General features: G+C 44.2%; 2 protein-coding genes across 2 annotated transcripts; one reads left to right on the top strand and one right to left on the bottom strand.

Moving 5' to 3' along the window:
- Positions 1-4,106: 4,106 nt before the first annotated feature.
- Positions 4,107-5,804, top strand: LOC102720049 (bidirectional sugar transporter SWEET5-like). The gene is made up of 4 exons (XM_006654796.3): positions 4,107-4,387; positions 4,540-4,955; positions 5,071-5,190; positions 5,286-5,804. Exons 1-4 carry the CDS (start codon positions 4,345-4,347, stop codon positions 5,424-5,426), a joined length of 720 nt encoding a protein of 239 aa, XP_006654859.1. The 5' UTR covers positions 4,107-4,344; the 3' UTR covers positions 5,427-5,804.
- Positions 5,805-8,735: 2,931 nt separating this feature from the next.
- On the bottom strand, positions 8,736-13,325 carry LOC102702568 (probable inactive receptor kinase At2g26730). Its single transcript, XM_040524465.1, has 2 exons — positions 11,956-13,325; positions 8,736-9,772 (listed from the first exon to the last, which is right to left on the bottom strand). The coding sequence occupies exons 1-2, from the start codon at positions 13,307-13,309 to the stop codon at positions 9,114-9,116; spliced, it is 2,013 nt and encodes a 670-aa protein (XP_040380399.1). The 5' UTR covers positions 13,310-13,325; the 3' UTR covers positions 8,736-9,113.
- Between the last annotated feature and the right edge of the window lie 2,368 nt (positions 13,326-15,693).

Raw genomic sequence — 15,693 nt, 5'->3', positions numbered from 1 at the left:
AAGATTAAGATGTGAAACAATACCTGGTAAAAACATGGCACCCTTTTTCCACAGTTAAGATTGTACACGCGCCGCCGCCGACTAGGAGCGTGTTTGGGGGAGTTTTTTTCAGCTGTAGTTTTTCCAAAAAACTGTTTCTGCCAGAAGCTATCCCAAACGGTCCACAGCTTCTGAGAATCTGCTACAGATTCTGAAAAATAAACTAAGAATTCAGAAGCTAGAGAAGCTAAGGGCCTGTTTGGTAGAGCTCTAACTCCAAATTCCAACTCTAGTGGGAGCTAGCTCTACTAGGAGCTAAAAGTGATCTTAAAGTGTTTGGCTAGCTTGCTCAGCTCTAGAAATCATAAAAGGGGAGGATAGGGGGTAGATAGACAATGCTACCCTTGTGTTTTTTCACTGTTGACTTTATGTAGGATTAAATATGTACTTTTCCATCAAAATTTCAGCACAGTGGCTTATACTAAAATAATTTTAACATGTTTAGTCCTTTTAAAATAATTCAAAAAATTGGTACTTGAATAAATTGATACTCAAGTTGTTGCATGACATGCATTTAATAATATAAATGTCTAGTAATAATAACTAGAGCATTGTCATTCTCCATACATATGTTTGGTGTACTACAGCCATAATAATATATTTTCATTCTCCCATGATTTTAACAAACAATCAAGCAATCAATCCCCAGAAAAATTAACCAAAGTTGAGGAGAAAAATTAACCAAAGTTGACCAATCAATCGCCAGCAAGCAATCAAACCTTAGGAGCTAGAGAGTCTTTCAAGCTCTCTCCAAATACCTATGATAGAGATCTAAAGCAGTAAAATTACATTAAGTTTGCAATTGAACTAAAGACAAAACTAATTACAGAGAGCCCTCCAAGCCTTGAAACCGACTGGCATTTAGGCCCATATGGTTCTAATAATCCTTGTGCTTCAACATTAACAAAACGCACAATATTTTTTTAGACCTTGTGACATACAAGGGTGGTAAAGAACAGCAACAACAGAGGCTCAAAAAGAAGACAATATTTTTTTTCTTCTCTTTTGGTTTAAACATAGCACATCAGTAGCACCAGTACTCTCTCACAAGTCTCTATACACTGGTTTCAGTGATAATGTATGAACTTTCAGCCGTATACAAAAACCAAGACATATGTATTTTCATGTGCTAAATTTGAATCAAAGTGATTTGCTAGGATTTTGGGATACCTTGCGTACAGATCTGGAGAAATACTTGCACACCGCTGCTCTCACCGTGGTCCAAACCTTGCCATCACTGTGTTGCGTCCACACTGCAAGCCGTCGTCGCTGTCACCTGCACACCGAAAGCTGTCGTCGCCGTCGCCTGCACACCGAGCAAGCAGCTCCATTGTCGTGCGCCGAGAGGAGAAGGGAGGGAGCAGCTCTATCGTCGGTGCCGTCGCAGTCGCCGCAGCACGCCGTCCCAATCGCTGCCGCCTCGCTTGTTTCCCCCCTCTCTGCGATACGATGAATGGATGGGAATGCCCATACCGGTTCGGTTGGATGGGGTAGTGCGATGGCATTTTCCTATAATTTCAGCGAAAGGGGATGGGTGACGCTATAATTATTTTCAGAGTGGAGCTGTGGAGCCACGTTTTGGCCGCTCCACCTCATTAGTACAAAACGTTGGAGCGATTCTCCCCGCTCTGCTCTAACTTTTGGTGAATCTGACCGTTTGCACAGCTCCAGCTCTAGGTAAGTTGGAGTTAGGAGCTAGAGTTGTGCTAGACAGGGCCTAAGTTTAGGAGCTTTTGTAGATTCTCAGAAACTAGCTACCAATCAACTGTTTCTAATAATCTAATGCAAATATACCCTAGGTCACGTACGCCGTATACATGCACTACTACTGGCCGCCTCTATGTAATTTGGCCCACCAGAAACCTTTTCATCCGCTCCAACTCGATCGGCCCACCGCATGGATTCGTGTGCCGCATATGCAAGTCAGAAGTCACCTGCAATACCACAAGTCTACGATTAATTAATTAATAATAATTCAGATTGATTTGATAGCATACCAATCTCCGAGGACCCGAAGCGAGGATTTATTTTTTAGAGAAAATGCTTAAAAACCCAGCTTTTTATAAAGCAAAGTAACGATAAGTTGCTGAGGATGTCAGCTTACACAGACTGGTTCAAAACAGAGGAAGACAAACTCATGACCTACTAAAACTACTCCAAACCTCACCGGACAAAACCGGCGGCAAACTGAACCACAACCACACGCTAGCGAGGTTAAACTACAACTAAAAACTACCCCACACCAGCTCTACGGTTGAGTTGGCTGGCACCATGAAGTATCTTTACTCTGAATTCTATCATCTTTTTCTCCTCCTCATCTTTCACTAGCAGTCTCCATTGCGTAACACCCCTGTACAATAGCAGACAAGCCGAGTTAACAATCTTATCTCTGAAAACCATCTCGTTTCTTGTCAACCAAATAGTCCAACAAACCCGAGGCAAGGATGGCCTAATCAGCGCATGTGACTGAGCTTACGAGCACCTGCTCGTCCGTTACGGTTACTATACTCCATCCATATTTTTTTATACGACGTTAATTTTTTAAGTTCACGTTTGATCTTTCGTCTTATTAAAAAATATATAATTAAATTATTTTGTTATAATATGATTTTTTATTATATGAACTTTAAGTATGCTTTATAATTTTACATATGTATATATAAATTTTAAATAAGACGAACGCTCAAACGTTGATTCAAAAGTCAACGATGTCATATAAAAAATAGGTTTGTTTCAGTTTAACAAAAAGTACCTCGAGGTACCAGTACCTTACGGTAACAAATCGTTTCTAATTATTGGATCTACTACTCGGCTAGATACAACAGTGGAGAACGATTTGGTAACTCGAGATACTTTTCGTTGGACCGGAACAAATCTCGTAAAAAAATATGGAGGGAGTATTTGGAAAACAAAAAATTAATGAAACTTATATATATATATATATATATAGGGTTTTAAAAATAATTTATTAATAAAACTTTTATATACATTTTAAAAAATAAGCTTTGATAAAAAATCTAAAATCAACTTAAATTTATAGTTAAAAATTTAAATTTTAGTTTATAAATATACGCAGAAACGGAAAATACGGAGGCGAGTATACGGCGCCTTTGGCGAGCATGGGCTAACGTACGTACAATCCACTAGATAGACAACCGTGCTAGTCTAAAGTATGTATAATAGCGGGAAATGGAGCTCCCTCCGAATTTTTCACTGGCGTGGCTCGACACACACATGTTGGTTTTTTACTGTGTTTGTTCACTGTGTGCTTTCATTTTGCCATCCGAGGGAGATAGAGGCTTGCCTTGCACTGTGACGTGGCTTCTTGCCTGCTTGTTGTCTTTCACTGTGACTATTCAATGCTATATAAAGCTGTCGCTTGCGTTTTTTCTAAACAATATCAAATTATTATTTGATGGTCAAACATTATTACATTTCAATGTGTAATGGTATTTACTCAAATTGCTATAAATTTTTGTGCTATAAACATTTATATTTTATAGTTCAGTAACCATCCTTTAATTGATCGACAATATTATACAAGCAATAATACATTCAAATTTTATAGATCGACTGGTTATGCGTGCATCGTGCTTCGGCTATCACTCTACTAAGGTGTCCCTTCTTTTTTGTTACGCCTATGTGCATGAAGTTTGCTGCTCTTCCACTATATTCATGTGATATATTTTATCTCCTAAACTCGACCTATATATAATTAACAAAATTAATTAACTGTATATTTTAATTAGAACTCCATACATATTTATCGGTATTTAATAATTCATATTTTATAAGTCAAGTGGTTATGCGCGCATCGCGAGCGGTCTACTCTAGTTGTACTGAAACGGAGCTGGCGGTTGTGGTTGTGCATGCATGTCGGAACTCTGGTAATTAATTAAGCTCTCTGCACTGGCCTATCCAAATTTTTACCCTACGTAATTAAGCCAGCTAGTTTGTCTCTGCACCTCAAGCTATATATCAGGTTCTATATATAAATCCAGTGCCTTTTTTAGCCATACGCTGGCTGTGTATATAAGCACGGCCATGGCCAAATTGTAACCGTGCTCTGCCTCTCCATTGTTCCGACTCTTGTATAGATTAAGGGAAGGAATAATTGGAGAGAGCAGAGGCGGCCGCCACATTAGTGGAAAAATTAATTTTCCACTCTAGCTAAATTATTACAGTACTACGCTGCCTGACAGTTAATTAATCTTTTGGTTAATTAGTTGCTACACACACGCTCACCTAGTAATACTAGCACCCGACCTAGCTACAAAAGCAGCAGCAAGCTACGAAGAGGGCAAGATGGTGAACCCCGACGCAGTCCGCAATGTCGTCGGCATCATCGGTGCGTGCGTTCCAGAACCTTCTAGATGCTTCCTATAGCTATATAAGCAACATAGCTCAAATATCTCGATCCATTGATGAATTCTAGCAAGCTAATAAATTAATTGTTGAGAGACATGCATGAAATGTGAAATGCTGATTGCTCTTGGTCAGGTAACTTCATATCGTTCGGGCTGTTCCTGGCGCCGGTGCCGACGTTCGTGACGATCGTGAAGAAGAAGGACGTGGAGGAGTTCGTGCCGGACCCGTACCTGGCGACGTTCCTCAACTGCGCGCTGTGGGTGTTGTACGGCCTCCCCTTGGTCCACCCCAACAGCATCCTCGTCGCCACCATCAACGGCGTCGGCCTCCTCATCGAGATCGCCTACCTCGCCATCTACTTCGCCTACGCCCCCAGGCCCAAGCGCTGCAAGATGCTCGCCGTCCTCGCCGTCGAGCTCGTCTTCCTCGCCGCCGTCGCCGCCGCCGTCCTCCTCGGCGCCCACACCTACGACAAGCGCTCGCTCGTCGTCGGCAGCCTCTGCGTCTTCTTCGGCACCCTCATGTACGCCGCGCCGCTCACCATCATGGTACGTACGTATACACTTAATTTTAGCATGCATTAATTAATTTTCTTTGATGATATATATTAGTATAACCAAATGAAATTAAACTAATGGAATGGAGTGAATGAATGAAATGCAGAAACAAGTGATCGCGACGAAGAGCGTGGAGTACATGCCCTTCACGCTGTCGCTGGTGAGCTTCATCAACGGCATTTGCTGGACAATCTACGCGCTCATCCGCTTCGACATCTTCATCACGGTATGCATCAATCAATCAATGCATATATGCATGCTAGCTTGATCAATCAACGCGGATTAATTCTGAAATTGTTGTATGATACGATCCATGGACAGATTCCGAACGGCATGGGCACGCTGCTGGGCGCGGCGCAGCTGATCCTCTACTTCTGCTACTACGGGTCGACGCCCAAGGCCGGCGACGACAGGAGCCTCCAGCTGCCGGCGAAGGACGGCAGCGCCCACTCCGCCGTGTAGCGGCCGGGGCTATATATATGGACCATGCGTGTGCAACAATTAATTAATCAGAACCAAGCTAGCATGCCATGAAATGCAAAGACGGATCGATCGAGAGAACCACAAAGGCAGGCATGCATTTGCAGAGATCATGTAATTCTGATCGACGATGATTAATCTGTTGGATGGATGCAATGATGGATGCTGCAAAAGCCTACGCATGCAGGTGGCTGCGCTCTTCTGATTCGACTACTGATTTTGCCTTGCCCGTGCAGCTTCTTTGTGTGTGTGGGCTTGCGTATATATATGCATCGGCAATTCGGCATTGCACAAGGTTAATCCGGTTGGTCAGTAGAAGCTAGGCTCACCAATTAATTAAGCAGATCCAAGTTAAAACCACTGCCTGGGTTGGGCCTGTCGTAAAATCATTAATTGGGCCGGCCTTTCTCTCGATCGAATGCAACATAACACAACAAACTGCATGTTGCCCTTTCCTAAAAAAAAAAAAAAAAAAAAGATCGATCTATGATTAAACTGCTGGGCAAGTCATAACAGAAAGCACAAAATGACCAGATCATGATTCAGAAAAGAAAAATGCGCATACAAGAAGAATAAACGGAAGATTAATCCGGCCGATCGATCGAGCAATATTTACAGGGGAACCAATTAATCCAGTTGGGCAGAGCAAGATCTAAATGGCCAACACCACGCATGATCATATCATGAGGTGAAATTAAATTAATGAAACTGAACGTCCGTGCACGGATCGAGAACTAATTAAAGCAAATAATTAATGCAGGATATATATCAGTATGGCATAAAAATATCTAATTAAGAAGGAGTGGACGCAGGGCTAGTCGATGGAGGTGATGACAACTGAGGCGTAGTAGTAGTAAATATGTCGGAGGTGGCGGCGAGGCTGTCGTCGGAGCGGCAGGAGCAGGAGAGGGAGGAGGCGGAGCGCGGGGCGGCGAGGCGGCGGCCGAAGCTGTCGTAGTGGATGGCGCCGTCGAAGTCCAGCGGCTGGCACCGCTCCCCCATCAGGATCGTCCGCCGCCAGATGGCCTCGCCGTCGCCGGCGCCCGGCCTCCCGCCATAGCAGCGGCGGTCGCGGAGGAGGCGGCGGGTGGCGCGCGAGAGGTGGCGGGCGCAGAAGGCGACGAGGCTGGAGAGCCTTGCCACCATGACGTGATCACTGTACAACCCCACCGCCATTACTATACTAATAATTAACGCTGGTTAATCTAGGCGCAGTGGAGTGCAGTGTGGATCGCATGGCATGGCATGCAGGTAGGCAGGCTATATACGTCGGGGACGGGATCAGGAGGAAGCAAGATTGCTTGGAACAAGTCAAGCACCCCCCCGCGCATTTTAGGTTTCTTTAGCCGTTCGTTTGGGTTGAGAGTGATGGTTAGTTATCTGTCACAGAAGAGTTGGTAATAGATTAATACATGATTGATTAGTTATTAATTATTAAAAAAATATAAAATAGATCAATATGATTATTTAAAATAACTTTTCTATAGAAATTTTTTTAAAAATATACCGTTTAATTGTTTGGTAAGCGTGCGTGTGAAAATGGAGGCGACGACACGGCTCAGATCTCCATCGGTCTCCCCTTATCCGCAAGCAAGCTGAAACAAACCCTCGGACTTGCAACTAACGATTGACAAATACCTTGACCATAATCTCACGTTCTACCCCATCCTTAAATGTTTAACTTTTTTATACATATTTGATTATTCGTCGTATTCAAATATAGTTGTTATAGTTTATTAATCGGTGTTATGTACTTGTTTGTTCTGCTAACATGACGCTCATGTTCCTGACTACATTGCCTCACGCTTTTTTAGGTCAAATCTAATTCTAGACATGGCCGATGAGAAAATCTCTCAGCTGCAGCTTCTTCCATGGAAATATTAGGTCTATTTGAGAGAGCTTTTTCTAGCTGCAGCTTTTTTTAAAACTGCTTCTGTCAGAAGCTGTCTCAAACGATCCACGGTTTCTGAGTATCTGTAGTTGTATATTCTGAAAAATAAACCAAGCCAAAAACTGAAAAAGATGGGTTTCAGAGCTTTTCCATATTACGAGAAGCTAACTATTAAATAGCTGCTTTTTAAAATCTAAAACTCCTCTCAAACAGACCCATTGTATCATTCTACGCTTTCATGTCGTGTGCAAGAAGTGGTCTGATATTACTCACAAATATTCAGTTTCTGTTCAATCATCAGTTGCAATAGCAGCCAATGCCACTACTCTGTTACCATGAGATCAGTACTAGAAATCTGACACCATCTATTATTCGAGTCGAAAACCTGAAGGGCAGCACCAAAGTACGTGTTGTGGTCGCAGAGTTTAGATCAGGTTTAATAGCAGACTATAAGTCAATTATAAATATATTTTAAGAAGATAAAAGAGTAAGAGAAAAGCAATTAGCTATAAATTTATAGTCAGCTGTAGCACGTACTCGAAGCAGCAATGTGTATGACAGATAGGGTAAGACAATATATATATTGTTGGTAACTATTATATAAATTGACTATTAAATTGACTATAGATAATTTAAAGGCAGTAGTTAGCTATACGACTGAACGCTTGGAGGCAGAGGAGAACGCTTGGCGGCAGCAATGACACCCCTCCCTGGGCTTCCATTGGGGCAAATGCGTGATTCAACAAAAGTCCAAATCAATATTATGTAGTTTATTTATCTATGTTTCTATTTGTTTTAGTTAAAAATTATTATAATCTAAATTATTAAGTAGATTACTGTAACCTGTATTATAAACTAATGTATAAAAAAATGATAAATATAGATAATTATTAGTTAATTATTTTAAAGTATTAAGGGCAGTGAGTCTAAAGGCTAAAGCCACGTAATAATTAAAAAACACTTTTGGATGATCTTATTAGATTGCAAGTAACCTAAGCTCTAAATTATAATAATCTGTTATAATAATTTATCTATTTATTTTAGCTTACTCTTAATAAATCAGATTATATTAATCTCAAGAATGACCCTTAGTTTTAGGAGGCGGAGGATCGGTGTATTGATGGCGATGAAAACGGGAAATTGGAGATTCAGGAGAAGTGTCACGTCAAATGTTTGACCAGATGTTGAAAAGGGTTTTCGGACACGAATGAAAAAATGAATTTCACGGCTAGCCTAGAGACTGCGAGACGAATCTTTTGAGCCTAATTAATCCGTCATTAGCACATATTGGTTACTGTAGCACTTATGACTAATCATAGGCTAATTAGGCTCAAAAGATTCGTCTCAAGATTTCTTCCATAACTGTGCAATTGGTTTTTTGATTCATCTATGTCTAATGCTTTATTTAGGTGTTCGAAAATTCGATGTGATATTTTTGGAAAAAAAATTAAAAACTAAACAATGCCTCAGTATTCACTTCACACATGTGTTCTGTTTTCTAATTCATGTGTCAGACTGCATTCTAGTACTACTTCACAGCATCTAAACGGAGATGATCACAATACTACCTACAATGGTAGTGGTAAAAATGGACTGAAAATTACACTTGGCTGGAGGAACGAACATGAACTCATTACTCATTTGATCGACAAAACAATACTGTGGAAGATTACTCGAGAGAGACTAAAAGCTGAAGAGATTTTAAAAAAAGAAGTACGTAGTAAAAGAGAAAACTTTGCGACGAACGAAGCTGTGCATGAATTTACTCCATCGAGTATTCACGGCGTCGTGCCTGCCGGCGGCGTCCCCCTCGACCGCTCCTCTTCCGACGCGCCCCTGCCCTCGCTCTCCTCCTTCGTCGTCCGCCCGTGCCCGCTGCCGATCTCCTCGACCATCCTGACGACATCGGCGGTGTCCGGCCGAGCGTCCGGCGCGGTGGCCACGCACGACATGGCCACCTGCAGCAGCGCCACCATCTCCTCCTCCGCGCCCCCGCCGAGCCGCACCAGCTCCGCGTCGAACACCTCGGCGGTCCACTCCTCGCGCACCACCGACTGCACCCACCGCGGGAGGTCCACCGCGCCGTCGCCGTCCACGGACGCGGTCCCGGGGGGCTTGCCGGTGAGGAGCTCGAGGAAGAGCACCCCGAGCGCGTACACGTCGGACTTGAACGTCGGGCGCCGCGTGTCCACGAGCTCCGGCGCGCGGTACCCGCCGGCGTTGGGGCGCACCGACGACGGGGCGAAGAGCTGGTGGAGGCAGTAGTCGGAGAGCGCGGCGGCGTCGGGGTCCGGCCGGATCAGGAGGTTGGATGACTTGACGTTGCCGTGCGCGAGGCTGTGCTCCGCGTGCAGGTGCGCCACGCCGCGCGCGGCCGACAGCGCCGCGCGCATCCGCGCGTCCCAGTCCATCGTCGTCCTCCCGGTGCCCCGGCTCCCTGAGGTAAAAAAAAAAAAAAACAGTAAAAATCAGTACTAACATGCATCAGTAAAAATCAGAGTAGCCAGGGGATGACTTTTTTTGGTTTTTTTTAAAATTAAACAGTATATTTACAAATATAGGTGGGTTCTTATCGATCTAAAAGACAAAGTTGGAAAATAAGTTACAACGAAAAACTTCTCAAAAATCAAGTCTAATTTAAGATTAAAAATTTAAAATTTGGTTTATAAACATACGCAGAAGAAAAATACAAGAGTGAAGATTCCCGCGTATTTATGTGAATTCCACGACATGTTATATAGTTTTACCTTACCAGTCAGCCAATGAACAGAGAATTCTTAAATGGGATAAACATCGCATAAGCATATCGCTATCGGCCGAGTTATTCATGTGCATAATTGCGCCCCCGATTTTGTTTTCAGTGATGCATGCACGCTAGTAACCTGGTTTTTTTTGTAAGCACTATTGCTATACAGCAAATTGCAATTAAGCTTCTTCTATTATTGACATCAGAATACAAAGCCTGTACTTAGGTAGGTCGAGCTGGTAGACTGGTAGAGGGACAGAAACCCTGCATTAAAAAATTCAGTGAAAGAAAAAAAATTCTTTTCAAATTAAAGAAACAGCAGACTATGCGTTAGTACGTGTTTATGAACTTCTAAATTTATCAACTTTGATGTAATCAGCTCTGATTATGCATGCTACATACGTCGAATGTATGGAAGATCAACATTCTGGATAAGCAGTAGTAGGTAGTAATTACTACCATTACGCGTATGACAGAACCTCTGACGTTAACAGCTAATACAAAACCTTGACTTATTGAAAAACATAAAGCAATCAATCAGAAGAATCTCAGAGTTGAGGATTTGGAACTAACTGCTTCTCTTGTGATAGGCGATTGACATTTAAACGATGCCGGCAAATAAATCAAGTTGCGCTCTGCCAACTGATGAACAGCAGTAAAATTTGCTGCTACATGACACTGCCTGTATCTCCAAACAATTTATCTTTCAATGGACAGTTGTAGTGTTAGTTGTTCACAAAGAAAGAAGATTTAAATTTCAGGGCGGCATCATGGATAACAGATGGCTACTGAACCTTACATTTATCTTTCAATCCCTTTCGGATGATTTGGACTTAAGCCATTTGGAATCTGAAGAACGCTGGTCAGATGTAAACGCTACCTCTCAATCACTTTCCTAGGATTGGAACCTGAAGCCGTGCGCCGCTGGAAAGAAGGTAGAGTCCACATATCTTCTCCATGCCCTTGCTGACTAGTTGCAGCAGCGAAATCATTGGATTGCACTGTGACTAATCACCCACAGCTTGACCCAGATTTTACTTTTGTTACACCTAGCTACCAACCATCTCCTGAATTAGACTGGAGGCTTTTACTGATGCAATCAAACAGCGATGTCTGAAAACATGCTTAATCTACACTCTATAGTGATCTGTGGTACTATGTGCAATTGTGCAGTACAGTAGCTTGTTATAGCAGCATACGTACTGTACGTCGTACCTCCATTCCATGAAAAAACATTCTCAAGAAAAAACTCTGTACCAAGTAAAGTTAGTACTGAATTTGTGGTTCCAAACCGAGAATGTTCTCGTCGGTGGAACATCAATTACCACATTGTTTGCCCTCTTCTACCTCACCAGATTATTTCCTCGAATTATTTGCTCTATACCTTTAATTTAGTAACACGTTTTCTCAGAAAATTTTCTTCTGCTGTACTGCTCTATTTGTTAAGTTTATTTCTCAGAATACGTAATTTATCCCTACAATCGAGTAGTAAGTACGTAATTTACTCCTGGTAATCACTGTGCACGGTTGCTATCAAAACGCTAGTAAAACGTGCAGCATCTGTGATCGAAGTGATCGATCAAACGGAGAGCTAGCTATAGTAGAAATCATCAGTGACACTGGATTGCATTTTGCGTGGATCGTACTCCTACTCTCTCCTAGTCATGTGTTGGTGTGCCCCAATGGTTCGCTTTACAGCCTTTGGCACACCATGACACGGACAGATCGAACGCAATGCCGCATTCTTTTTTCATGTGAACTTGTGTTGGAGCTAGCAATGTCGCCGGAATTCAAGCTAATTAAAGATCGTCGTGGATGGCAACGGCGACGAGCAGAAGGTGGTAGGTAGCAGAGGGAGAGAGAGTTGGACTGACCGTGGAGCATGGCGGAGAGGCTGCCGGCGGGGACGTAGTCGCAGACGAGGAGCTTCTCGTCCTTGGAGAAGTAGTAGCCTCGCACGGGGAGGAGGTTGCGGTGCTCCACCTTGCCCAGCGAGTCGAGGTGGCCGGAGAACTCCCGCCGCGACGCCGCCACCTCCTTCAGCCGCTTGACCACCACCGTCGCGCCCTCCTCCAGCGCCGCCTTGTACGACGTCCCCACGCTCCCCTTCCCGAGCACCTCCGCCGACGCCCGCAGCAGGTCCTCCAGGTCGAAGCTGTACCCGGCCCCCTTCCCCACGAACACCAGCCGGCTCCTCTCCGCGCCCGCCGCCGCCGCCGCTGCCGCCGCGATCTCCTTCGACGTCGTCGACGTCAGCTCGCCCAGCTCCCCCGACGCCGTCGACGGCGGCGTCAGGCCCCTCGGCGTCGCTGCTGTCGCTTTCGCACCCTCGCCGTTCGCCTGTCGCCGCCTCGAGACGGCGGCGCACGCCACGAGTAGCACCAGGGCCAGCAGAGCCGCCGCCCCGGCGCCCACGGCAATGGCCGCGACCGCCGCCCCGGAGAGCTTCTTCTTTCTCCTCTGTGGCACTGGCAGGGAGTGACCGCCGCCGCCATCCGGCGGGGTGCCAGGAGAGGGTTCAGGTGACCCCGGGAAGAAGGGCTCGCACGACCGGTTCAGGGGCTTGCCGCAGAGCTGGAGGTTGCCGGCGAAGGACTCCGGCGGGAAGCGGGAGAGCGAGGTGGGGATGGAGCCGTTCAGCTGGTTGTAGGAGACGTTGAAGAACTCGAGCAGCGGGAGAGTCAAGCTCGGGAGGCTGCCGGAGAAGCGGTTGCCGTCCAGCCGGAGCGAGTGGAGGCCAGCGAGGCCGTTGAGCGCGAACGGGATGGCGCCGGAGAGGTTGTTGTGCGACAGCGCAAGGTGCTCGAGCGCCGTGAGCTTGGCGACGTCGGGCGGGAGGGCGCCGGAGAAGAGGTTGCCCTGCAGGAAGAGTGCGCGGAGCTCGGGGAGGGAGAAGAGGTCGCCGGGGACGTCGCCGAAGAGTCGGTTGGCGCGGAGGGAGAGCACCCTGAGGCCACGGAGCGCGCCGAGCGTGCCCTGCGGCACGCGGCCGACGAGGCCGACGCCCGGGAGGCGGAGCTGGACGACGGTGGCGTTGGCGGCGTCGCAGGTGACGCCGACCCAGGCGCAGGCCGGCGTGGAGGCGTTCCAGGCGAGCGCCCGCTCGTGCGGCGTGCCGGCGAGGAAGGCCCGGAGAGCCGCGCGCTCCCGCTGCGGCGGTTCGGCGGCGCAGCGGGCAATGGCGAGCGCGAGCAGCAGCAGCAGCAGCCGGAGCGCGGGCATCATCATGTGTTGGGCTTGGACGCCCGCGTCGCGTCGCATCGCATCGGTCGGAAGGAAGAGCTGAGTTTTTGGTTATATATGCTTGGGATTGGACCGGGGCTTGCCGTGTCACGTGGGACAAGTGCCACCCCACCGTTCCAATATACGAGTACAAGTAATTATGTGATTTTGATCTGGTGTCAAAATATAAATACTACCCACAGGTATAGTTGTTTCATTAATCATCTTTTTTTTAAAAAAAAAACCTATTTACACAATTACACTCCCACCTAGGATTTGCAAAACCGCGGCAGCTACCGTTGTGATTATCGTCGTAAAAAGTCCATTAAAAACTGTGAAAAAAAATATGATAATCTGATCCGTTGGTGCTTTCACCCTCGTTCATTCGCTGTTTATTAAGAGACATTGTTGTTTTTCTTGTTAACTTTGATCTCTACCAAAAAAATGTATAAATAACTATTTTAGGACAAAAGTGGTACTTACCTATCTACCAGTAATGCTTCTCTTGTACTGCTATCACAAATAGATGACCCTGGTGCTCTCTGTGCTCCACTAGTAGCACTCGTGATGGTTTAGAGCAGATTAACGAGTTAGCACTCTATTTATTTCAAAATAAATTTATCTTTATAATTTAAATTTAAATTTTAAACTTATTTTGGAACAGAAGACGAAATAGCACTAATCCGTGAAACTGACACGGCCACACGAACAACACAACGCAAGGGCTCACTTCACCACTCGCCGACACAGACAGAGTGAGATAGAAGTGGAAATGCTTATATTTGTGTTTATGCTTATATTTGTGAACTAAAATTTTAAATTTAGACTTGATATTGAGTTATTAATTATACTTTATTTCTAGAATTTATTTTAAGATAACCAGTAACACTTATATAAAATTTTGAGCTATAATTTATTTTTTTAATTATTAACAAGAACCAGCAAAATATTGAACCCGGGAGACTTGGAGGACGCACATATATACGGAGACAGTTTACGAATTGCGAGCTCCTCGGATTCGAGCCGTTCGTACATGGTAGCGTTCTTGGATGAGAAGCAATGTATCAGCAGTACGTGCCTCATGCACGCTGCTATATATACATTTTCTTTTTGTTGCAAGAACTGGTAATAGAGAATAATAGCCTAGCTAGCACTCTAAATCGCTTGGACATGGTTGTTGCTTTTTAATTTGTCACTTTACTTTCCTTTTCGGAATGAAGCCGGCCGGCTCATGTCATGATGCCCGCTCCATCCGGTAATCATGCTGATCGATTAGGATAGGTGTAATTGTTTTGTTGCTCCCCCTTTTTTTCAAAAAAAAATCTCAAAAATTGGTTCTCAAATTCAGAGCTTGAGCCGATCGCATTCAAGACGTGTCGATGTATCAATTCTTGTTTTGAGGGAAAAATTAAATGATTTGTATTTCTAAGAAATATTCTTATAAGAGTTATTTGGTTTGGGGTAACTATAAGAAGTAGGAAAGCCAAAAAAGATTCATTTTATACGAGTTATAGAAAGAAAACAGAGTAGATTTACTTACTCCAATATACTGATTTTTTTATATAAATTAATGTACACATGCATTCTTATTAGTTTATTTTTTCTAGTTTGTATGAGTTAAAATTTCTCAAACCCAAATAAGTCCTACGCTAAACTAAGATTCCATTATTCAGTCGCTTTGCGGTTGATCATTATTTTACTGGCTACGGATAGGTTGCCTCTGATCGAAAATGATTTTAGTGATGGTGTTTGGCCGGCCGTTGGGCGAATTCACCATGTGATGCTGCACCGGGGCAGCATGATGGGGCTTGAATTATAACGACCCTTCATGGCGTGAAGCCCAAAAGAGATATTACTGCCATGGCAGTTAACTTACTGATATTAGAGTGCTACGGTACACAAACGATATATTTATAACCAAAAAATAATCTATGAATAAAAATATATATGTGTATTCTTAGTGATTTAAAAGTCAATGTTGAGAAATAAACTTTGATAAAAAATCTCAAAATTAGCTTCAAATTTAAGGTTAAAATTTTAAAATTTAACTTATAAGCACAAGTAAAATAAAAAAAATACGTGGGATGCACCAGACAATTCATGTTTCGCTTCACTCCAAAAGAAAAAGAAAAGAACAAAACAAAAGCAACGTCATGGTCCTGTCAGTACCCAGAAATGCCAGAAAGCATGATTAAATCATGTTCAAACATGACGCCTAGTTGCATTACATAAAGGTAAGGAAAATATAATACACATGCGTCAATAATTGAACAGCCACGGTGCTCCTACCAGGGCCGCAACCAGATGAGGCCTCGTTTGGAATGGGCAAATCCATCCTGGATGGGCCTGAAATTTGGCCCAAATCCAGTAACCTTTTCAAATGGACCAAA

The sequence above is a fragment of the Oryza brachyantha genome, chromosome 5 (genome assembly GCF_000231095.2).
Source record: "Oryza brachyantha chromosome 5, ObraRS2, whole genome shotgun sequence".
In the NCBI taxonomy this organism is placed as follows: Eukaryota; Viridiplantae; Streptophyta; class Magnoliopsida; order Poales; family Poaceae; genus Oryza; species Oryza brachyantha.
This window is presented reverse-complemented; position numbering and strand designations above follow the sequence as displayed.